Source organism: Triticum urartu, chromosome 3A, assembly GCF_056163025.1.
Source record: "Triticum urartu cultivar PI428250 chromosome 3A, HENAU_Tu73, whole genome shotgun sequence".
Classification (NCBI taxonomy): domain Eukaryota; kingdom Viridiplantae; phylum Streptophyta; class Magnoliopsida; order Poales; family Poaceae; genus Triticum; species Triticum urartu.
This window is the reverse complement of record NC_141875.1, coordinates 606,002,865-606,028,883: the sequence shown is the minus strand read 5'-3', so window position 1 is coordinate 606,028,883 and position 26,019 is coordinate 606,002,865. Positions and strand designations below refer to the sequence as shown.

Below are 26,019 nucleotides of genomic sequence, written 5' to 3'. Positions count from 1 at the left end.
TTCTCTTTTGTGCACGCTGGTTTCATGCAACGCATGCAACAAGATGCTGTCGCGGTCTTGCCGACCAAACTAATTTTGGCGGAAACCAGGTCTTTCAGTGAACTCAAACCCCGAAGACATGAGACTTTGGTGTAGCATTCTAGCAAGATCCAATACAAATTTAGATAAATGAGGCGGATATATTGCCCTCCATATCGACTCATTCACTTGTACTTCCTCCGTCTCAAAATAAGTGTCTTAACCTTAGTACAACTTTGCACTACATCTAGTACAAAGTTGAGACACTTATTTTGAGACGGAGGGAGTACATTTCTTTTCTAATCAAAGAATCTTACAAAAAAGAGAGAGGGAGATCATCAACATAAAATTATAAATATTTGCATAAAAGAAGAGATTATTAATATATTCATTTATCACAAAAATCAATATGTGCATCTAGTTCTCAAAAACTTGTCATATATGTAGAAGTGAAACTTTCGGATATTTGACTACGTCTGTCTTCTGAATACTCACAACTATAAATATATGATACATTATATATGTGCCCCATTCCAATCTCAAGCCTTGCCATAGATGATTCGAAATATCAAAATAGTTACCGACTTAGTTGAACGTTATACGGAGACTAAATCTTGGACCCTGATAAGTGCCATGAACATTATGCGAAGACTAAATCTTGGACCCTGATAAGGGCCACACATGTGGCACGAACATGCAACTCCAAACGTTTTTTATGGCAAGTTTAGTGACGCGGGATGGCCAGCTTAGTTGTCAAGCATGGCAACTTCTTTTTGGATGGCAAGTTTCAGTTCTTTTTAGGTTTGTTTTTCTTTTTCGGATGAAAACTTTAGTTGTAAATAACGTTAGAGGGCTGGAGTGATTCGTGCCACATGTTTGGCAGAAGCATACTACTCTCTCCATTCCATAATATAAAAACGTTTTTGGAACTACACTAGTGTTAAAAATATTCTTATATTTTGGGACAGAAGGAGTACCTTCTTTCCGGTTAATCACGCCTGCGCGTATCCCTAGATTAATAATTTGATCAACCTAGTATAATTTATATATCACAAAAAATATCATTAGAAACTTTAAATGGTATATTTTGTAGTGGTATAATTTTTGGGTTATATTATTTCTATTATATTGGTTAAGTCAATTTAAGAATACGTGCAGGCCTAATAAACCGGAAATGGCGTAGTATTATTGAGAGAAGAATGTTTAATTATGGAAAAATGTACTTGTGGTCCATGTACTTTAATCAATCTAACTAGGCACTCAACATTCTAAACCTTTATAGGTTTTGTCCGTCACCTAGGTAAGAGCATCTACAGCCGGGCGCCCTATATTCGTCTCATACGTCCGGGCAGGCCGTCCGCTAACCGTTCACAAAAAAAAAAACGACCCAACTGAAGCTCTCAAACGGGACTCAAACGACCGGGCTGACTAGCACCCGTATATCCGTCTCAAATGTAGGGCGGATATGAGGCGGCCTTCGCCACGTCAGCTCGGCCCATGGCTGGCCCACCCGACCCCATAAAACCCCACATTCGGCAGAAACCCTAGCTCACTCCACTTCGCTCCGCTCCCCTCCCCGATGCTCCCATTTCCCCGATCGGCCAAATCCCTAGCACCGACGAGCATGTCCAGCACTGGCAGCCACTCCGACGGCAGCTCCGGAGACGAGGAGGAGCTGGCGCTCCGTATCGCGCTCAAGCGCTGGCGGGTCGGTACATGCCGTAGCTCCGGGTCCGGTGCACGCCACCTGCCGCCCGTCGCCGCTGTGCCGACGCCGGCCCTTGCCACCCCGCGCGCAGATCTGCGAGGCCTGCCCGATCTGCTCCTCTCGCCCGACGGCCTCCTCCACCTCCGGCGGTTGCTCCGTGCGGGCAGCACTATGTTCTAGTGCCCGCTCCGCCGATGCCGCGAATGCGGACTCCGGAGTCGGAGGCACGTGCCACCCGCCGCGAGAGGTAGAGGTAAATGGAGATGGTGGGCAGGTCCGACGCGTCTGCGCAGTCCGTCCATCGCCACCAGGTGCCCCGTGAGGAAGACCGTCTCCTCGAGTGGGTGTGCCGCCGGTCACTGACTGAGGCGGAGACGAAGGCCGGACGACTCCAGAGGATCAACGCCAAGCATCTCTGGCTCAACATTGAGCAATCCGAGCGGGAGGCGGCGGAGGCAGGGCAGAGGTGGCGAGGGTGGCCAAGCTCAAGCGCAAGCAAGACCGCGTTGTCCGGCGCTTGCAAGGCTACATCGTCATCTCCTATTCCTCCTCCTCCGACGGGTCCGAGGTGGATCCACCTCCTGCCACGGACTCCTACAGATGCGCCGGCGACCGAACGAGCAAAGGGCCGGCGAGGAAATGGTGAAGCTCGCCCTCTCCTGTTTATAATCTAGTTGTAGTATGTAGTTACAATGTGCCAGATCATTGAAATGTATGATTTCGCCGTTTGGTGATCTTTTGGTGATGTTTATGTGAATTATGCCCGTTCGGTACCAGTTTATATGTCCATTTCCTGTTGATTTTGATTGTTTTGTGATCTATGTACTAGTTGCGTGAATTTGTATGGATGTAGGGTTCGGAATATGAGATACACTGGTGTGAAGGCTCGGAATTAGGGAGTGCCTGGTTAGTGTCCGCGGGTGTGCCCGGACGTATCCGTGGACGTATAGGGGGTTAGATTTGCCAACTCCGACTGTAGATGCTCTAATAATAATTTAATTGACGTCATGCATGGCACTATTTTCGTGCAGGTGAGACTCTAATGGAGAAACGGGATATTGTAACAAAAAAATTCAAGAACCATGAAGAAAACTACTAAATATTCAAATATTTTAAAATCATGATAAATTTGTAAAATACATAAGTTTGCCAATAAATATTGGAAAATCCAAAAAATAGATAATGGAAAAATATTTTTGGGATCATTAATAAAAAGAAGTAAATATAGTGATATTTCATAAAAGCTAGGTCATTATTTCCAGTTTTTCTGTCAGGTCCATTTCTAACATGTCCTTTTCCTTGTACTAACTCATCAAGGATATTTTCCTATCTTAGAGAGAGGATCTGTAGCATCTGCGGAAAATTGGCTGATCTCCTGCATGGCTAAGCCTTTCATTACTTGGGTCCCATGCATGCATGCTTTTGTCACATATCGCATACTCCACCCACCTCACTTCTCGTTTTTTTTTTCATTTGACTTCCAATTTTGAACCTATTATATATTTTTGAACTGAAAGTCTAATTTATGTTTTGTTTGCATATTCGTGTTCCTTGTGACGTGGACTTTGAAACAGGACCATTCTTGAATACAGTTTAAGAATTTTTTTTACCAAGTTTCAAGTATTACAATTTGATAAGAACAACAAAGAAATTCATCAGGTTTCAAATATTAAAACTTGATATAAGCTAGTCCATATGGAACTTGATAAAACTCGGTAGAAACTTATTATTGATTTATCTTTGTTGTTCGTTTTTATCAAGTTTTTGTACTCGGTAAAATGATCTTGTTTTAGAATTCCCGCCGCCCCCATCCCACCCCTCAGAAATGCGAGGCACTTGGCGGGCCACAATGTGCATGTGCGGCCAGTGCGTGTCCCTGCGAATTTCTCTTTTGTATCATAGTGTTTACTTTTTTTTACTTCTAATTTTACTGGTTTACAGAATGTGTGAACCCGGAGCTAGATAAGGGGCCATATCTAAATTGTTCTGAAAGCTAGAAGTCAAACTTCTCTGATTTCATAGTTTAAAGATCAAAATTAAACTTGGAAATCGTTTTGAGATCAAAGGTAGACCCCCCCCCCCCCTTTGTTATTCCTTGAGGCAACTGGGGTTTCGTTTAATATAGTACAGACGCAGACATTCAATATACACACATACAATCATTTCTATGAAGGCACGCACGTCGTACCACTATGAGCACCTCCGAGAGACCGAGCTGACATTTTATTTTGAGATTGACGAAGTCGCCACAGATGCCTTCATAGTTGACGGGAACATCTCCTCCCACTGAACGCACATCATCGAAATGCCTGAAATAAATTCAAAAAAATGCAAGCACCAATATCAAATCTAGGAGTTGAACTCTGGTGGAATGGAGATACCATTGTCCTCCTAACCATCAAATCACATGTTGGTCGCCGACGCAACTAAGATCGTCACAAAATTCTATCACCACGTTATTTGGGACGTGGCTAGATGGGATAGATCTTGAAACAGCGAGACATACTCGTGTAGGAGTATGTGCTTTATTATGGGCAGTTTGGAAACTGCAGAAATGATTTGGTCTTTATCAGAACAACAAATATTCATTTTTTGCAGGTTATTTTCCGGGCCACTGCATTGCTCCGTATGTGATCGCTACTCACTCCGACGGAGGTCAGGGAGCGTTTGGTTACTGGATCTACCCGATGGGAAATAGTAGCACGGGCTATTTTCAACCGGTTTGGATGACGGTCATGTAATAAGATAGGCTTATAGTGCTCCTATCTCAGTTTACCAGCCGGTTGTGGCTCTTATTCTTCTGTTTAGCTCTTGATGAGCCTTATTTGTTCTTTGATCATGACAGGATGATTTGTACCGGAACCTTTGCTTTTTAATAATATTATTCGTATGCATCGTTTTATTGCAGAAGTTGGGGCAAACCCCCTTTTCGATTATTATTTTTCGAAGTCGATGCTTAGAACCATCGGATGTAACCAGTGCGTGCAAGTGCACAAGGATGAGGTCTTCATCAAATGGATATGCATGTCCATTGGTAAATGGTTATTTCAAATAAGTCGACTAAGAAATAGTCACTTCCCTTCTCCCCCTTTTCCCTGTTACAAATTCGTAGTACAAACTAGCTAGTGCTCAAATTCATAGATGATTCTTTGTCCAGAATTTTATGTTTTAAGATTTAGATAGAGCATAATCTGTCAATGGAGACGAAACTGCTCAAGATTCGATCTGTTGAAACGAATGCATAATCTAGTCCGTAGACCAGTAGAGAAGAGCAGCCAATGTGGCTATATCGTCTCCGTATGGATCACCGCCAGCTCCTTCCATCAGATCCTCCTCAAGCGGCTGCATGGATCCACCGGAGCCGTCACCGTCGTCGGGCGACGCGGTGGCTGCCGTGGATGGCCCCGGAATGTCACCGCGTGCAGCCGCTGCAACCGGCCGTCGATCGAACTGCCTCAGTGTCCCCGATTTGGTGTAGAGTCGACACAAGCTGAACTCGCTTCTCAGCTACAAAACAACACAAGTTCACATCAGACTACAGATTCGAACAATAATTAAGTTTCTCAATCTCACATATATGGATGAATAGCGTATCAGCAACTTGCATGCCAAGATGTAACATGTAAGACGATAAAAAGAAGTTATCGAATAACATGCATGTTGATGTAGGTGGGGCTGTGATGATGAGCATCCCGGTTAATTGGCACTATCTATAAGCACAGCACACACACAATCCGAAACCTATGCCTAGATGAATTGCTAGTTGCGAGCTGCTTTTGGGCACTTATCCGGCGACAAAAGTGACAGCCATGTCTGTCTGATACATATGGAGATGGACATATCACATATGAGTGGCATCGAGTATTACCTGCGGAGGGAGGTTCGGTGGCGCAGCGGCGTGGGGACCCCCGGTTGCCGTGGGTGCGCCGGCGGCGTCGTCGTTGTGCTCGTGCTGGAAGGCCCTATACTCGTTCATTTTCCACTTGGTCTTGGTCCCGGACGGCGCGCGGCCTCGGTAGAACACCATGGTCTTCCTCAGCCCGATGGGCCGGCGGTCGGCGGAGTAGACGACCCCGGGCGTGCCCGCCGCCTTCCAGTACCCCGACGGCGTGGTCCGGCTGGGCCGCCCGCCCCGCGCCTCCCGCTCCTGCCGCGCGCAGAAGTAGAACCACGGCTCCCCCTCGCCGCCACCGCCGCCGCGCAGCCTCTCGTGGATCTCTGCGTATGTGCGCAGGTAAGAGGCAGCATGACGCAACGCACTGTACGTACGTAGGAATCCGTATATGATGATCGATGGTCCTACCTGAGAGCTGCAAGGGGTCGACGGAGTAGACGTCGACGACGGGGATGACGCGCTCTATGTCGCCGCGGCTGCCGTCGAGCTTGTTGCGCAGGTAGAAGCATATCAGCTCCTCCTCCGTGGGGTAGAAACGGTACCCCGGAGGCAGCCCGTCGGCCATATGACAGTCTCCGGCGTATATATGGCGCCGCCTTACACTTTACCCCGGCCGGCCACGGCCAGTCTCGGCGGGTAAGTTTACGAAGAAGACCCTAATAACGACTAAAGCCGCCGGCGAGATCCTTAGCCAGCTGCTCGACTGGGCGCGTGGCCGGAGAAGCTAGCTTGCTTGTAGTCACAGCTGGGATGGGAGCTGAGCTGATCGCCGAACTTATTGAGGTGTGGTCTGTGGGTTGGTGGTGAGGGGAGGTGTGAGCGCGTGCGCTCTCGCATGTATATATGGGGAAGCACGAGCGGGAGGCGGATCATGTCATGGTTGACACGGGGCGACGACGCTGAGCTGCTTGCTGGGGCGGCGAAATTTCTCATGGCTGCCGTGGTGTGGTGGGAGTGGGGGTTGGCTCTGTGCGGGAACCAGGAGAGAGAAGGCGGGGACGTGGCCGGGCTGGTTAGTTTAGTGGTGGGAGGACTTCGTCAGGACCAGCCATTGCTAAGTCGCACTTCTTGGAGATTGCCGTTCATATCTTCCGTCTTTCAGTACCATTAGTGCACCTTTAATCATGGTGGACACGGGATTTAACTCGGTTTGCTGCCGAGAATGGTCCTGCACATGACATCACCCAGTCACTGCTCATGACGTGGTGGAACACTGTTGGGCGAGACCTCTTCTTAGAGCAACCCTAGCGAGTTCTTTATGTGTCCGTAGCCTCCAAAATCGTTTTGGAGCACCTTCCGTAATTTTCGAAGGCTGCGGAGATAATGTGCAAACACATAGTCGTCATATCTCAATCCTCAAATTATCTCTCCTTATTTCATCTTTCAACATCACACGCTTGGATGTACGGCATTTCATTTGAAAACAGTCATGCTTAGATTTCTTTATGAAATTATTAGGAAAATCGCATGAACAAAAGATGAAGAATCATGCACACATTCAACCTACATGTACAAATCACATGTCGCCGGCCCGCATGTGTGCACCGTTCCCTACTCCTGTATTGGCGGCTTCGTTACATCCTGAACGCACGATCTTCGATTCATATCTCAAAACGATCTTGATGTGACATCCATGGTATTTGGATCCAACATTATCAGTTGGTTCACTTTGGCTATCTTCTCTCGCAATAACCATTTTTTTATCAAACTGAGGCATACATGTCTCCATCACTTTCTTGGTTCTTTTACTTTCGTGCATAGCCCTTCACCTCGCCTTCTTCTCTTATAACCTCCTCTCCTTGAGCTCCAACATTTATTGTTTCCTCTTCTCCGCCGACTCCTTCCTTGACTTGACCAACTCATTGATTTTGTCTTTCATCGCTCACACCATCCCCTTCGATCTCTTCCTCCCATTGGATCACCCCATGCTAGACGGCGAAGTGGGACTTCTTGGTCTTCTCTCCTCTCCACCATCATCTTCCTCGTCGTCATCCAACTCCAAAGAAGAAGAGGTCTATGACCTCAATAATTTTTGGTGCCTCACGCCATAAGCCGGAATGGTACCCATGGGTTAGGGCAGAGTCAATGGCATCGTCAGCAAGACCTGTGGGTGGAAAGAGGAGTGGGATAGGAAATGTCTCTTACACCAAGCCGTTTCTGGGATGGAGCGGTCCAAAATCACCCCAACTCTCCAAACATCAAGGTGGGTGGACTGGATTTGGAGCACCCTCCAAAAATTATGGTGATGGAGCGCGGGACAGAGAATCCTCTTGACCAACTTTTAAGACAATCACCATACAAGTACTTATTAGGGCGTTCGAACTTATATGACGACTCTGCTAGAGTCACACTTACTAGTTTGGAGTGGCCGACGTGTCAGTTTTCTCGGATGACAGCTCTGAACTATTGGTTCTTACATTTACTATTTAACGCTTATTGTAGCTCTACCTTAGGACTCGTCTGCCAAGCCCTTTCTCTACTACAGCCAGTGGTGAAGCCACATGCTGGTTGTATGGTCACTTGAATACTCAGTTTTTTGGCAAAAAATCTCATATATAAGTTGAAAATCGTGCAAAAAAAATTACAAAACTCATACAAAGACATATATTTGACCACACGAATTTGAATTGACTACACAAGACTAGAGCCTTGGCACCGCCATTGACTGCTACCATCTATTTTTTGTGCAAACCCGCTTCCATCTCTTTTTCATATTGTCATATCACTCATGCTGCTCTTCGCGCACTCACCATGTGCCTCGGCTTCATCTCAATCTTTGTTGTTCGATTCTCACTTGTATTCACCGCCTCTATATGCCTTGATTGCTTGTTGATTTCACCTCCTTCTTGATGCCAGTCCGCCTCTTAGCTCATTCCTCACCTTTCCAAAGTTGTTGCCTCCCTTGACAATCAGTGGATGTGGAGATTAAAATCTCGGTCAATGGGCTTTGTGTTGGTAGTTTTGTACTTCTAATGAATTAAAATTTATCATGCATGATCACATTTTAAACTTGCATTGGACATGCCAAATATTGTGTGTGCACTACGACTAAATGTTGCATTCTCATAATAAATTATATTTACTTGTTTTTTTGTTTTTTCCCTGCATTTTAAAGGGGATCTTTTTGAATTTCATTAAAAAAACTCTCTTGGCATTTTTATAAAAGTTTGCTTTGTTTTCAACATAAATACTTGATATATTTCATTTTCTAGCTTAAAATTTCATGGTTCACCGCAGAAGGCTCTTAATACTAAAATCAAGAAGAATTTTGTACTAAACTTTTGTAAATAGAGTAGGCCAATATTCATTTTCAGCTTTGTTCTATCCTCTACTTTAACATGACTGGATTTCAACTACTTAGTTATTATTCCATTTCTCTGTGAATTTTTACTAGTGTCATACAACTGAAGTTTTGTGTACTCATTCTTTTCATGCATAGTGGGAATCTAATATTTGCTTCATATATTTTTGTATTTTCCGACAGTAAGACATATTTTGGACTACTCTTTTGTCCTAAAAACTACATATCGTAATTGTTTTACAACATAAAGATATGAAGTTCTTATCACCTTTCGTATTGCATGCGCTTAAATGTATTTTATTTTAATTAAACATTTTTTCCATTAGTATAAAAAATTATTAATTTATCATATTATGTATTTCAGAAACCAAAAGTAATACAATGGTAGGTAGAAATCTCACTTTTATCATTAATATCTTGATCTTCATTGTCATAGGTATATACTCATCCAATTAATTAGTTACATATAATATCATGTGTAAGAGTTCTAACATTTTATCATTTATATGTAACATTACTATTATTGTCACCTAATCAAGTAGCAAAAGAACAATGCATGTTTTGTTCGATCATATTTTAGTTACTTCTTGTTGAGAAGATCTAGAGATGAGTTGTAACATAGTTTTCCTCACATTGTACCCACAAGAAGCACATGGCACTTAAGTCACTAAGGTGAGTCGAAATTAATAATTATATATATTAATACCAAATTTCTTTACTTGTTTTAACATATTTTGTTAATATACAAACAAAAATATTATATTATCTATTACAATTAGCAGGATCAAGCACGCAACTATACAATTGTTTCATGTTACATGTTTTACCTTTATTGTTGCAATTAGTGTGCATGATATTTTACAAAAAAAGTTATGTTACTTTATTATTTTTAATTTTTACTCAAGAGATTGCGAAAATCTACCATTCAATTCAATATTTATTATATGTAAGTGAAATAATAAAACCAAAGTCATATTATCTCATGAATTAAAACATGTCATCCTATGTAATGTTTTTAAAAGCATTTGCGTCCATTTAAGTATCTATAAATATATAGTAGAGAGCTCTAGAGCATAAGCTTGTAACATATATGTGGATGTGGATATTTTTTAAATGTGGTTGTGTGTATTAGGAGTGTCTATGGGATGCCTACGGACGACAATTTTTTTGAGAAACCCTACGGACGACATTTGATTCCTGCGATTGCTCGTTTCTTTATTCTTTCATAGAGAAATATGTCCTTCATGCTCCTATGTGTCAACCATTGATTGGCAACTCATGTGTGATTTGTAGTTGATAACAAAAAATGATTTCTTATAATAAATAGCACATAGTACATAATGCATGTGTTTGACCAGTGGATGCCTTGGTTTGCTACCTGGAGTGGTTCTGATGACATCACTATTAACTACCGATGATGTGCTAGACTACAGTTGAGCCAATGCACATGAGGAATTGTTCTTACTTCGGAGTCAGCCACTTAGGACCTCTTTGATTCGCAGGATTTTGAAAATGTAGGAATAGGAAAAGTATAGGATTGGGGTGGCATGCCAAATTGAATCCTATAGGATTAGCAAGGAGTGATTAATGCCACATGGAAAACAAAGGAATGGTAAAAAGAAGTTGGAGTGGTTGTTAGATTTCCCATGAAATGTAGTATAAAAGATTCCATAGGAAAAATACCTATGGGATCGAATCCTATGAATGAGAGGGCAAACATAGGAAAAATTCCTGAGGATTTCAATCCTCCAGAAATCCTATAGAATTCCTTTGAATCAAAGGAGCCGTTAGGTAGTTTTTCCATATGAATGCTCTAGACCTTTGGATCTTATATCAATTTTGAATTCATGTAAATCCTTCCCTAGCCAGCGTCCTTTATGGTTATGTAGGCACTCAGTGCACTGCTCGAGCCAACAATGGCAAGCCATCCTCTACTCTTATAGTATATCTTCATTTTCTTCTCTCTTTTCATGGTAATACGTGTCTCATTTATGTAGATCATAGTACAAGTCACGTAAGCACCGACCTGACAAAACTGAAAAAGACAGCAGAACGCTAGCCTTTACACGAAGGAACACTAGCCAAGAAAGAAAATTACAATCAAGACCGAAGAAATCTCTGAACTTGACACCAACGCATGTCACCTGTCTCTGGTACGACCACAGCAGCCATCGAAAGAAATAAAATGATGGATCACCTCCTCACCCGAGCCCGATGCTGCTCCATTGCTGATATGCAGTTTTAAAAACCTCCAAGGTGGCTCACCAAAGGTGAAACCATTACCATTGAACGAATCAAACTAGGGCAACAACCTGGATACGCCATCGAACTCCAGATCATGTGTTTTGCATCATAGTTACAAAATAAATTGCTCATTTACCATGCATAGTCAATCATGTATTCTAATTTTGAGTTTTCTTCCTCTACATTTTCATATTTACATAGGAAGGGACTGGAAACCATGTTGCAACTGGAACTAGGAGAAGTTTCAACTGAAAAGATTAGTTTCAGAGTCGAGGTAAATTCCAACAAAAACACTATGCCAATGCTATGGGCAGTGGCCTACGTCAGGGGAGGATCTCTGAGCAGGTTGGGCCTGGTTGTGCTGGGGGCTCCCCCAAGTTTCAGGCATCACGGTGTTCACCTCTCTTCATCGCCGGCCAGATCTTGCATGCACTTCCCGCCAAGGTGGTTGAGGTCTCGACGATGTACTGGTTCTGGGCTAGTTCACATGGTGGACACCGAGGAAAGAACCTTGGAGTCATGGTGGATGTTGCATGTTAGTTCACACTCCCCAATGGTCGTGGTAGTGGTATAAGGTGTGAAGATGTCCCACCCTTCTTATACCGCCACTTCGGCCTGGCATGGAGTAACGACTGGCACGACTATTATAAGATCCATTTTCAAGGTGGTGGATGGATCACCACTTCATTGGTTGGTCTTGAGTAATCATGATGAAAATCCATGTCCTTGTCTTTTTTGCTAGACGAGGAGACATCAACATGGGTCGGGTTTCCTTTCTTGAAGGCATTGTTGCGAACAAGTCGACTTAGTCATTGATGTTTATTTCATATTTTGTAATGTTATTTTTTGTACTTATGCATGTTATGCACTCTTTGCTCGTCGAAGACATTGGCGTTGTTGCCTTGCATCAACTTCATACATATGGTTGTGTGCATCACAATATGTAGATATTCAAAGCAAGTTACATGAAAAAATTGCATATGAGTCCATACTTTTTTGTTATATTTGTGAAATACATACATACTTATGTGTGTGTCTTGTGAAATACTTATTATGTTTTTGCCACTCCCGTGGCTTCCGTCTGATCTGGCTTTGAGATCCGTGTAGCATCTTCTGGGTTTGCCATTGATTGATACCATGTATGCGCAAGGATATTTTTTCAGGGAATTTGTTTTGAGTCCGCGAGGAGCTCCTTTTAGGTAATATAAGTCTTAATCATCAGCCAACTTTCTTGTACTATTGTAGAAAGTTAGTAAGTTATAGTACTTTTATACTACCAGGGAATCATTTTGGTGAAGTATTCATGATCTGACATTTTTGATAATCCTAGTGTGACACATACTCTGCTGGAATCATATTAGTGTGATCATTAGCATGCTTCATTAACTAAATCTCAATGGAGGAATAACAATAGCATAATGTTTACACAGATCATGAGGCATGCATTGAACGGAGATAACATGGGTTGGCACTGCCACCCACAGGGGTCGCGTAGTCACCGGGTGTTAAAAATCCACAGTAATATATATATATGTGTGTGTGTGTGTGTGCGCGCGCGCGCGTGTGTGTGTGTGTGTGTTGTGTGTGTGTGTGTGTTCAAAAAACCTAGGATCCTCATGTCCCACCTGCAGGAGTGTATCTTGGGGACCACCAAGAACATATCCACATGTCCTTTTGAACAGGGGCGTCTTCATCTTCCATACACATGTCATATTTTTCGCAATTTTTTGGGGAGACTATCGCGGCTAGAGAACCCTATATTCTCTCCTGCAGAGCTGATTCTGCCACTCATGACCCATACGTATAGGGGATCTATCGTAGTCCTTTCGACAATAAGAGTGTCGAACCCAACGAGGCGTAGAAGGAAATGACAAGCGATTTTCAGCAAGGTATTATCTGCAACCACTGACATTATCTGTAACAGATAGTTGTGTGATAAGATAATTTGTAACGGGTAACAAGTAACAAAAATAAGTAAGGTGCAGCAAGGTGGACAAATCCTTTTTGTAGCAAAGGACAAGCATGGACAAACTCTTATATAAAGCAAAGCGCTCCCGAGGACACATGGGAATTATTATCAAGCTAGTTTTCATCATGCTCATATGATTCGCGTTCGTTACTTTGATAATTTGGTATGTGGGTGGACCGATGCTTGGGTGCTGCCCTTCCTTGGACAAGCCTCCCACTTATGATTAACCCCTCTCGCAAGCATCTGCACCTACGAAATAAGAATTAAGATAAATCTAACCATAGGATGAAACACATGGATCCAAATCAGCCCCTTACGAAGCAACGCATAAACTAGGGTTTACGCTTCTATCACTCTAGCAACCCATCATATACTTATTACTTCCCAAAGCCTTCCCCTAGGCCCAAATCATGGTGAAGTATCATGTAGTCGACTTTCACATAACACCACTAGAGGAAAGACAACATACATCTCATCAAAATATCGAACGAATACCAAATTCACATGATTACTTACAAGACTTCTCCCATGTCCTCGGGAACAAACATAACTACTCACAAAGCATGTTCATGTTCATAATCAGTGGATTATTAATTATCATTAAGGATCTGAACATATGATCTTCCACCGAATAAACCAACTAGCATTAACTACAAGGAGTAATCAACACTACTAGCAACCCATAGGTACCAATCTGAGGTTTTGAGACAAAGATCGGATACAAGAGATGAAATAGGGTTTGAGAGGAGATGGTGCTGGTGAAGATGTTGATGGATATTGACCCCCTCTCGATGAGAGGATCGTTGGTGATGATGATGGCTTCGATTTCCCCTTCCCGAAGCGATGTTTCCCTGGCAGAACAGCTCCTCCGGAGCCCTAGATTTGTTCAGCCCAGCTTCCGCCTCGAGACGGCGGCGCTTCGTCCCAAAAGCTTCCTTCTGATTTTTTAGGTCAAAACACACCACATAGCAGAAGATAGGCATCGGGCGCCTGCTAGGTGGCCCACAAGGCAGGGGGAGCGCCTAGGGGGTAGGATGCGCCCTCCACCCTTGTGGATGGCAGGTGGCCCCCCTCTGGTGTTTTCTTCACCCAATTTTTTTATATATTCCAAAACAACTCTCTGTGAAGTTTCAGGATTTTTGGAGTTGTGCAGAATAGGTCTCTAATATTTGCTCCTTTTCTAGTCCAGAATTCCAGCTGCCGGCATTCTCTGTCTTCATGTAAACCTTATAAAATAAGAGAGAAAAGGCATAAGCATTGTGATATAATGTGTAATAACAATCCATAATGCAATAAATATCAATATAAAAGCATGATGCAAAATGGATGTATCAACTCCCCCAAGCTTAGACCTCGCTTGTCCTCAAGCGAAAGCCGATATCAAAAAATATGTCCACATGTTTAGAGATAGAGGTGTCAATAAACTAAAATACGGACATGAGGGCATCATGATCTTCTTTAGGATAACAACAATAGATTGTCATATAATTTCTTATGCTAAAGTAACAATTCATTCACAAGGTAGAGTATGAATCAGAAACTTCATTGAAAACTAACAAACTGATATCTCGGTCATTGAAGCAATTGCAGTTTATCATAACATCGGATAGAGTCAATATAAGAGCTTTTCAGCAAGTCCACATACTCAACTATCATTTAATCTTTCACAATTTCTAATACTCACGCGATACTTATGGGTACAAAGTTTCAATCGGACACAGAGAAATATAGGGGCTTATAGTTTTGCCTCCCAACCTTTTACCTCAAGAGTCATGTCAACAATAATAGTTTATGATAACCTACATCCGTGTGGATATATATATCCAAATCTCTCCAACACATAGTGCTTGCGAAAAGAAAAAGTGTAAAAAGGAAAGGTGAAGATCACCAATGACTCTTGTATAAGGGTAGAAGATAAAAGTAAAAGATAGGCCCTTCGTAGAGGGAAGCAGAGGTTGTCATGCACTTTTATGGTTGGATGCACAAAATCTTAATGCAAAAGAACGTCACTTTATATTGCCGCTTGTGATAAAGAAATTTATTATGCAGTCCGTCGCTTTTATTTCTTCCGTATCACAAGTTCGTATAAAGCTTATTTTCGTCACACTAATAGATCAGACATATTTAGAGAGCAATTTTTATTGCTTGCACCGGTGACAACTTACTTGAAGGATCTTACTCAATCCATAGGTAGGTATGGTGGACTCTCATGGCAAAACTGGTTTAAGGGATGTTTGGAAGTACAAGTAGTCTCTCTACTTGGTGCAAAGAATTTGGCTAGCATGAGAGGGAAAGGCAAGCTCAACATGTTGGAGGATCCATGACAATATAACTTCTATTCGGATATAAGAAAACATAACCCATTATGTTGTCTTCCTTGTCCAACCTCAACCTTTTAGCATGTCATATTTTAATGAGTGATCACAATTACAAAAGATGTCCAAGATAGTATATTTATATGTGAAGCCTCTCTTTCTTTATTACTTCCTATTAATTGCAACAATGACCAAAACTGTTTGTCAACCCTAAACAACTTTTATTCATCACTCTTTATATCTAAAGTCATTACTCACCATAAGATCAATATATGAACTTTTTATTTCTTTTTATTCTTTCTTTAATTTAATTCCCTAAAGATCATAGCAAGAAAGCAAAGGTCTCAACTCAAAACTACTCTTTATTATATATAACTCATAGACTCGATTACATAGATAGAGATTGAAACAAAACTCAAAGCTAGATCATACTAAAAACTTTATTCTACTAGATCAAGATATAACCAAAAGGATCGAGCTAATAAAAATGATAAAGGTAAAGATCTGATGGTGATACGATACCGGGGCACCTCCCCCAAGCTTGGCAGTTTCCAAGGGGAGTGCCCATACCCATGTATTTATGTCTCTTTCTTCGGAGGTGGTGATGATGGAGTTGTTGATGATGTTGGCTTGTCGTCCATCTTCCAGGGCATAGGCTCACCATCATAGAAGGATGAACGAGTATCTGGGATCCTCAAATCTGCAGCCAAACTCATCCTCTTGAATCTATATTCATACTCACAGTTTTGGTTTTGCAGGTCATAGATTTGGGCCTGGAGGTGCTCGATTTTCTCATGAAGCTTGAAGATGGCCTCCCCGATGTCCTTGGCATCTAGCTTGTGATTATTGGTGAACTCTGTGATCATCAAGTGATTGGCGTTGAGTCCACGTTCCACCATCCCTTGGCACATGAAGACTTGCTGCTCCATTGCTTCGAGTCTTGTCTCCATGCTTCCGGTCTTCTTCGACCTCTCAGCGTTGCGAATGTGTAGCACCCCCTCACGCATCTCAATGGCTTGAGGGTGTCGCAGCACCTCCGCAAGGTAGGGGTTGATGACCTTCTCGAAAAACTTGTCCCTGGGGGCGCTTGGAGACGTCATGGTGATCTAGATCTGTCAGAAAAACAGCTTGAAACAAGAACAAAAGATTTTGTTGTGGTACGGTGGTCAAAACCTTCAGGAGAATATATATAATGAACTTTTACTGACCAAAAGAACTATTGTGCAAGAAAACGGAGTCCAGAGGGCATACGAGGTGGCCACAAGGCAGGGGCGCAGCCTCCACCCTTGTGGATGCATCGTGCGCTCTTCGGACTACTTTTAATTTTCCTATTTCTTTAAATATTCCAAAATGGAGAAGAATTGCCATTGGAAACGTTTTGGAGTCAGTTTATTTACCGTACCACATACCTATTCCATTTCGGTGTCTGAAACATCCTGGGAAGTGTCCCTTATGTACTCATCCGGTGTTGTGGTATTAATTATATTGGTTTGAATATTTATGGGAGTACCTGAGATATAATGTTTGATTATTTGACCGTTTACCACCTTTGGATTTGTGCCTTCGGCATTGCTGATCTTGATGCACCTGAATGATAGCCTCCTCGATAATGTAAGGACCTTCCCATTTAGAGAGAAGTTTTCTTGCAAAAAGTCTCAAACGAGAGTTGTATAGCAAAACAGGATCACCTACATTAAACTCACGCTTTTGTATCCTTTTGTCATGTCATCTTTTAACCTTTTATTTAAACAACTTGGCATTCTCATAGGCTTGGGTTCTCCATTCATCAAGCATGCTGATGTCAAATAATCTCTTCTCACCGACAAGTTTGAAATCATAATTGAGCTCTTTAATAGCCCAGTATGCCTTATGTTCTAGTTCTAGAGGTAAATGACATGCCTTTGCATAAACCATTTTATACGGAGACATACCCATAGGATTCTTATAAGCAGTTTTATAAGCCCATAATGCATCATCAAGTTTCTTAGACCAATTCATTCTAGATCTATTAACAGTCTTTTGCAAAATTAATTTAATCTCTCTATTGCTCAATTTTCTACTTGACCACTAGACTGAGGATGATATGGAGATGCAATTCTATGTTTAACATCATATTTAGCAAGCATTTTACGAAAAGCGCCATGAATAAAATGTGAACCATCATCAGTCATCAAATATCTAGGGACTCCAAACCTCGAAAAATAACTTCTTTAAGCATCTTAATAGAAGTGTTATGATCAACACTACTAGTTGGAATAGCTTCTACCCACTTAGTAACGTAACCAACAAAAACTAAAATATGTGTATACCCATTAGAGGAAGGAAAAGGTCCCATATAATCAAATCCCACACATCAAATGGTTCAATAACAAGTGAATAATTCATAGGCATTTCCCGACGTCTACTAATATTGCCAGTTCTCTCACATTCATCACAAGACAAGACAAACTTACGAGCATCCTTGAAGAGAGTAGGCCAATAAAAACCAGATTGCAATACCTTATTTGCAGTTCTATCTCCAGCGTGGTGTCCTCCTTAAGACTCGGAGTGGCACTTGCGTAGGATATGTTCCTGTTCATGCTCAGGTACACAATGTCTAATAACACCATCTACTCCTTCTTTATAAAGGTGTGGGTCATCCCAAAAGTAATGTCTTATATCATAGAAAACCTTTTTCTTTTGCTGGTATGTGAAACTAGGTGGTATAAATTCAACAACTATGTAATTAGCATACCATGGAGTATTACGAGAAGCATTTATAACAACTAATTGTTCATCAAGAAAGCTATCATCAATAGGTAGTGGGTCATCAAGAACATTTTCTAACCTAGACAAGTTGTCTGCAATGAGGTTCTCAGCTCCCTTTCTATCAATAATATGCAAATCATATTCTTGTAGCAAGAGAACCCATCTAATAAGTATAGGTTTAACATCTTTCTTTTCCATATGATATTTAATAGCAGCATGATCAGTGTGAATAGTAGCTTTGGAATCAACAACGTAAGATCTGAACTTATCACAAGCAAATACAATTGCAAAAAAAATATTCTTTTTTAGTAGTAGCATAATTTCTGTGGGCATTGTCTAAAGTTTTACTAGCATAATGAATAACGTTCAAATTCTTATAAACTCTTTGTCCTAGAACAACACCAACAACATAATCACTAGCATCACACATAATTTCAAAGGGTAAATTCCAATCAGGCGGCTGAACAATAGGTGCAGAAATCAAGGATTTCTTAAGTATTTCAAATGCTTCTACACAATCATCATCAAAAACAAAAGGAACATCTTTTTGCAAGAGATTAGTGAGAGGCCTAGAAATTTTAGATAAGTCTTTAATAAACCTCCTATAGAAACCAACATGACCAAGGAAACTTCTTATACCTTTGATATCTTTAGGACACGACATCTTTTCAATAGCGTCTACTTTAGCTTTATCAACTTCAATACCTCTTTCAGAAATTTTATGCCGCAAGACAATACCTTCATTAACCATAAAGTGGCACTTCTCCCAATTCAATACAAGATTAGTTTCTTCACATCTCTGCAAAACTCCATCAAGGTTTCTTAAGCAATCATCAAAAGAAGTTTTTTAAACGGAGAAATCATATCCATGAAAACCTCAACAATCTTTTCACAAAAATCTAAGAATACAACAGTCATACATCTTTGAAAGGTAGCAGGTGCATTGCATAAACCAAAATGCATACGTCTATAAGCAAAAGTACCGAAACGACAAGTAAAAGTGGTCTTTTCCTAATCATCTTTTGACACAGGTATTTGAGAAAAAACCAGAATAACCATCTAGAAAGCAAAAAATGTGTATGTTTGGATAGTCTTTCTAGCATTTGATCAATAAAAGGTAGAGCGTAATGATCTTTCCTAGTAGCTTTATTCAATTTGTGAAAATCAATTACCATTCTATAACCTATAAAAATTCTTTGTGGAATCAATTCATTCTTATCATTAGGAACAACGGTATTACCTCCCTTCTTAGGGACATAATGAACGGGACTTACCCATCTACTATCAGCAATAGGATAAATTATACCTGCCTCGAGAAGCTTTAATATTTCATTTCTTACCACTGCTTTCATCTTAGGATTTAACCATGGTTGATGATCTACAACTGGTTTAGCATCATGCTCCAAAATAATTTTGTGCTGACATACAGTGGGACTAATGCCCTTAAGATCATCAAGAGTATATCCAATAGCGGCACGGTGCTTCTTCAAAGTTTTCAATAATTTCTTTTCTTCATTCTCTGAAAGGTTACCACTAATAATAACAAGATATATCTTCTTTTCATCAATATAAGCAGATTTCAGAGTGTCGGGTAATTGTTTAAGCTCAAACACGGGATCACCCGTGGGTGGAGGAGGATCCCCAAGGATTTCAATAGGAAAATTGTGTTTCAATATAGGCCCTTGATTAAAGAATATTTCATCTATTTCCCTTCTTTCATTTATAAGCATATCATTTTCATGGTCTAGCAAATATTGTTCTAAAGAATCAGTAGGAGGCACGGCAATAGAAGCGAGATCAATAATTTCATACTTACTAGGCAATTATTTATCATGGGGTTGTCTACTAAATTTAGAGAAATTAAAATCATGAGACATATCCCCTAAACCAACAGTAACAATATCTTTCTCATAGTTTATCTTAGCATTAACAGTATTCAAGAAAGGTCTACCAAATATAATGGGACAAAAATCATCTTGTGGGGAAGCAATAACAAGAAAATCAGTAGGGTATTTTATTTTCCCACATAGTACTTCGACATCTCTAACAATCCCAATTGGTGAAATAGTATCTCTATTGGCAAGCTAAATAGTAATATCAATATCTTCTATCTCAGCAGGTGCAATATCATTCATAATTTCTTGGTATAAGGTATAAGGAATTGCACTCACACTAGTACCCACGTCACATAAGCCATGATAACAATGATCTCCTATTATAACAGAAACAACAGGCATGCCAACAACACATCTATGTTTTTCTTTAATATCAGGTTTAGCAATCCTGGCAGCTTGGTCACAGAAATAAATAACATGACCATCAATATTATCAACCAAGAGATCTTTAACCATAGCAATACTAGGTTCAACTTTAATTTGTTCAGGGGGGTAGGTGTTATAGTATAACTCTTACGAACCATAGTTGAAGCTTTAGCATCATCCTTTATTCTAGCAGGAAAAGGTTGTTTCTCAATATAAGCAGTAGGAACAATAGGATCAACATTATAAGCAATAGTTTCTTCCTCAACTTTAATAGGTTCTACTAATTTCACTTCAATGGGAGGATGAAATTTAAACCACTTCTCCTTAGGGAGATCAACATGAGTAGCAAAAGATTCACAGAAAGAAGCTACTATCTCAGAGACAAGTCCATATTTAGTGCTAAAATCATGAAAAGCATCGGTATCCATAAATTTTTTAACACAACCAAATTTAAGGTTTATACCTGACTCATTACCTTCGTCGAGTTCCCAATCTTCAGAGTTGCGTTTAATTCTTTCCAATAAATCCCATTTGAATTCAATATCTTTCTTCATAAAAGAATCGATACAAGAAGTATCGAGCATGGTGAAGGAAATATGCCCTAGAGGCAATAATAAAGTTGTTATTTATATTTCCTTATATCATGATAAATTTTTATTATTCAAGCTAGAATTGTATTAACCAGAAACTTGATACATGTGTGAATACATAGACAAACAAAGTGTCACTAGTATGCCTCTACATGACTAGCTCGTTAATCAAAGATGGTTAAGTTTCCTAGCCATGGACAAAGAGTTGTCATTTGATGAACGTGATCACATCATTAGAGAATGATGTCATTTACTTGACCCATCCATTAGCTTAGCACTTTGATCATTTGGTTTTCTGCTATTGCTTTCTCCATAACTTATACATGTTCCTATGACTATGAGATTATGCAACACCCGAATACCGGAGGAACACTTACTGTGCTATCAAACGTCACAACGTGACTAGGTCACTATAAATATGCTCTACAGGTGTCTCCGATGGTGTTTGTTGAGTTGGCATATATCGAGATTAGTATTTGTCACTCCGTGTATCGGAGAGGTATCTCTGGGCCCTCTCGGTAATGCACATCACTATAAGCCTTGCAAGCAAAGTGAATAATGAGTTAGTTACAGGATGTTGCATTACGGAAAGAGTAAAGAGACTTGCCAGTAATGAGATTAAACTAGGTATTGAGATACCGACGATCGAATCTCAGGCAAGTAACATACCGATGACAAAGGGAACAATGTATGTTGTTATGCGGTTTGACCGATAAAGATCTTCTTAGAATATGTAGGAACCAATATGAGCATCCAGGTTCCGCTATTGGTTATTGACCGGAGATGAGTCTTGGTCATGTCTACATAGTTCTTGAACCCGTAGGGTCCGCACGCTTAACGTTCGATGATGATCGATATTATGAGTTTATGTGTTTTGATGTACCGAAGGTAGTTCAGAGTCCCGGGTATGATCACGGACATGACGAGGAGTATCGGAATGGTCGATACATAAAGATCGATATATTGGAAGCCTATGTTTGGACATCGAAATGTTTCCGAGTGAGTTCGGGCATATACCGGAGTACCGGGAGGTTACCGGAACCCCCTGGAAGTATATGGGCCTTATTGGGCCATAGTGGGAGAGAGGAGAAGGGAGCCTAGGAGGGGGCGCCCCCCAAGTCCAATCTGAATTGGGTGGGGGGACTTTCCCCCTTTCCTTCCCCTTCTCTCCCCCTTCCTTCCTCTCCTAATCCGACTAAGGAAGGGGGGGAATACTACTCCCGGTGGGAGTAGGACTCCCCTTGGCCGCGCCATAGAGGGGTGATACGTCTCCATCGTATCCACTTTCCAAACACATTTGCCCTTGTTTTGGACTCTAACTTGCATGATTTGAATGGAACTAACCCGGACTGACGGTGTTTTCAGCAGAATTGCCATGGTGTTATTTATGTGCAGAAACAAAAGTTCTCGGAATGACCTGAAACTCCACGGAGCGTCTTTTTGGAAATAATAAAAAATACTGGCAAAAAATCAAGACCAGGGGGCCCACACCTGAGCCAGAGGGTGGGGGCGCGCCCCCTACCTCGTGGGCTCCCTAGAGCTCCTCCGACCTCAACTCCAACTCTATATATTCACTTTCGGAGAGAAAAAAATAAAGGAGAAGGATTCATCACGTTTTACGATACAGAACCGCCGCCAAGCCCTAAAACCTCTCAGGAGGGCTGATATGGAGTCCGTTCGGGGCTCCAGAGAGGGAAATCCATCGCCATCATCATCATCATCAACCATCCTTCATCACCAATTTCATGATGCTCACCGCCGTGCGTGAGTAATTTCATCATAGGCTTGCTGGACGGTGATGGGTTGGATGGGATCTATCATGTAATCGAGTTAGTTTTCTTAGGGTTTGATCCCTAGTATCCACTATGTTCTGAGATTGATGTTGCTATGACTTTGCTATGCTTAATGCTTGTCACTAGGGCCCGAGTGCCATGATTTCAGATCTGAACCTATTATGTTTTCATCAATATATGAGAGTTCTTGATCCTATCTTGCAAGTCTATAGTCACCTACTATGTGTTATGATCCGGCAACCCCGGAGTGACAATAATCGGGACCACTCCCGGTGATGACCGTAGTTTGAGGAGTTCATGTATTCACTATGTATTAATGCTTTGGTCCGGTACTCTATTAAAAGGAGGCCTTAATATCCCTTAGTTTCTGCTAGGACCCCGCTGCCATGGGACGGTAGGACAAAAGATGTCATGCAAGTTCTTTTCCATAAGCACGTATGACTATATTCGGAATACATGCCTACATTACATTGATGAATTGGAGCTAGTTCTGTGTCACCCTAGGTTATGACTGTTACATGATGAACCGCATCCGGCATAATTCTCTATCACCGATCCATTGCCTACGATCTTTCCATATATTGTTCTTCGCTTATTTACTTTTCCGTTGCTATTGCTATAATCACTACAAACACCAAAAACATTACTTTTGTTATCATTACCTTTTGCTATCGTTACCACTACTATCATATTACTTTGCTATTAAATACTTTGCTGCAGATATTAAATTCCCAGGTGTGGTTGAATTGACAACTCAGCTGCTAATACTTGAGAATATTCTTTGGCTCCCCTTGTGTCGAATCAATAAATTTGGGTTGAATACTCTACCCTTGAAAACTGTTGTGACCCCCTATACTTGTGGGTTATCAAGACTATTTTCTGGCGCCGTTGCCGGGGAGCATAGCTCTATTCTTTGAGTCACTTGGGATTTATATCAGCTTATCATTATGAAGAACTTGAGAGATCCAAAAACCAAGATTTATCCCTCAACTACGAGGGGAGGTAAGGAACTGTTATCTATCTCTGCACTTGATTCACCTTCTGTTTTGAGTAAGCTTGCGACACCTAAACCTGCTTCTGCTATTCATTCTGATATGTCTCATGTTATTGATGATGCCACTTCTGCTATGCATGATACTTATGATGAAACTACTTCTACGCTTGATACTACTATGCCACTTGGTGAATTTCTTGATGAACAACTTGCTAGGGTTAGAGAGAATGAAATTATTGAAACTGATAATATTGATGGAAGTGATGATGAAGACTCTCCCCCTAATAGATATGAATTGCCTGTTGTTCCTGAGGGTTATGTTCTGGATGAAGAATCTGTTAGAGCTATTCTTGCTTGCAATGATAGATATGATCTAAAGAGGTTATTAGCTAAATGGAAGCAGCAATCCCTTAATTCTAGAATGAAACCTGACCCTGCTTTTGCTACTTCACCTATCTATGTTACTGATAAGGATTATGAATTCTCTGTTGATCCTGATATAATTACTTTGGTTGAATCTGAACCTTTTTATGGCTATGAATCTAAAACTGTTGTGGCACATCTTACTAAATTAAATGATATAGCCACCCTGTTCACTAATGATGAGAGAACTTGCTACTTTTATATCCTTAAAATATTTCCGTTCTCATTAAAGGGTGATGCTAAGATATGGTTAAATTCTCTTGATCCTGGTTGTGTGCGTAGTCCCCAGGATATGATTTATTACTTCTCTGCTAAATATTTCCCTGCTCATAAGAAACAAGCTGCTTTAAGGGATATATATAATTTTGTGCAAATTGAAGAAGAGAGTCTCCCACAAGCTTGGGGGAGGCTTCGCCAATTACTTAATGCTTTGCCTGATCATCCTCTTAAGAAAAATGAAATACTTGATATCTTTTATAATGGACTAACCGATGCTTCCAGAGATTACCTGGATAGTTGTGTTGGTTCTGTTTTCAGGGAAAGAACACTGGATGAAGCTGAAATTCTATTAAATAATATGTTGACTAATGAAAATAATTGGACACTTCCTGAGCCTATTCCTAAACCAACTCCGAAGAAGAGAGATGTTCTATTTCTCAGTCCTGAAGATATGCAAGAGGCAAAGAAATCCATGAAAGAAAAGGGTGTTAAAGCTGAAGATGTTAAGAATTTACATCCTATTGAAGAAATACATGGTCTTAATTTACCTCCTGTCGAAGAAATGCATAATTTTAATCCTTCTCCTATTGAAGAAACACATGGTCTTGATAACCCGACACAGGTAGTAAAGGTAAATTCTCTCTATAGATATGATAAAGCAGAAATCCCATTTACTAAGTTTGCTAGCCCATGCTTAGATGAGTTTGATAAATTTATGGTTAAGCAAGAAGATTTCAATGCTTATTTTGGTAGAGAATTAAAATGCAGTGTTGATATGCTTGAACACTTGGGTGATTATATGGCTAATGTCAAAGGTGAACTTAAACTTATTAGTAAACATGCTTCTATAGTTACCACTCAAGTAGAACAAGTACTTAAAGCTCAAAATGATTTGCTCAATGAATTGAATAGTAAGAATAATGATTTTGCTGTTAGAGTGGCTACTAGAACTGGTAAGATGACTCGGGAACCTTTGTATCCTGAAGGCCATCCTAAGAGAATTGAGCAAGATTCTCAGAGAAATAATATAGATGCACCTAGTCCTTCTAAAAGGAAGAAAAAGAAGAATGATAAGACTTTGCATGCTTCTAGTGAACCTATTACTGAAACACCTGAGAATCCAAATGATATTTCTATTTCTGACGCTGAAACATAATCTGGTAATGAACCTGAAAATAGTGATAATGTTAATGATAATGTTCATATTGATGCTCAACCTAGCAATGATAATGATATAGAAATTGAACCTGCTGTTGATCTTGATCACCCACAATTAAAGAATCAACGTTATGATAAGAGAGACTTTGTTGCTAGGAAACATTGTAAAGAAAGAGAACCATGGGTTCAGAAACCCATGCCGTTTCCTCCCAAACCATCCAAGAAAAAGGATGACGAGGATTTTGAGCGCTTTGCTGAAATGATCAGACCTATCTTTTTGTGTATGCGATTAACTAATATGCCTAAAATGAATCCTTATGCTAAGTACACGAAAGAAATTGTTACTAATAAAAGAAAGATACCGGAAGCTGAAATTTCCACCA

At 40.7% G+C, this 26,019-nt stretch overlaps 1 protein-coding gene across 1 annotated transcript; it reads right to left on the bottom strand.

The window, feature by feature from the left end:
- Positions 1-4,732: 4,732 nt before the first annotated feature.
- LOC125545426 (NAC domain-containing protein 90) lies at positions 4,733-6,616 on the bottom strand. The gene is made up of 3 exons (XM_048709353.2): positions 6,030-6,616; positions 5,595-5,944; positions 4,733-5,233 (listed from the first exon to the last, which is right to left on the bottom strand). Exons 1-3 carry the CDS (start codon positions 6,184-6,186, stop codon positions 4,973-4,975), a joined length of 768 nt encoding a protein of 255 aa, XP_048565310.1. The 5' UTR covers positions 6,187-6,616; the 3' UTR covers positions 4,733-4,972.
- Positions 6,617-26,019: the final 19,403 nt, after the last annotated feature.

Excerpts from the sequence above, each read along its gene's own strand:
- LOC125545426 (XM_048709353.2), bottom strand. The coding sequence starts at position 6,186 with ATGGCCGACGGGCTGCCTCCGGGGTACCGTTTCTACCCCACGGAGGAG. Across the intron at positions 5,945-6,029 it reads CGACCCCTTGCAGCTCTCAG|AGATCCACGAGAGGCTGCGC; the intron begins GTAGGACCATCG and ends GCACATACGCAG. Across the intron at positions 5,234-5,594 it reads CACCGAACCTCCCTCCGCAG|CTGAGAAGCGAGTTCAGCTT; the intron begins GTAATACTCGAT and ends GTTGTTTTGTAG.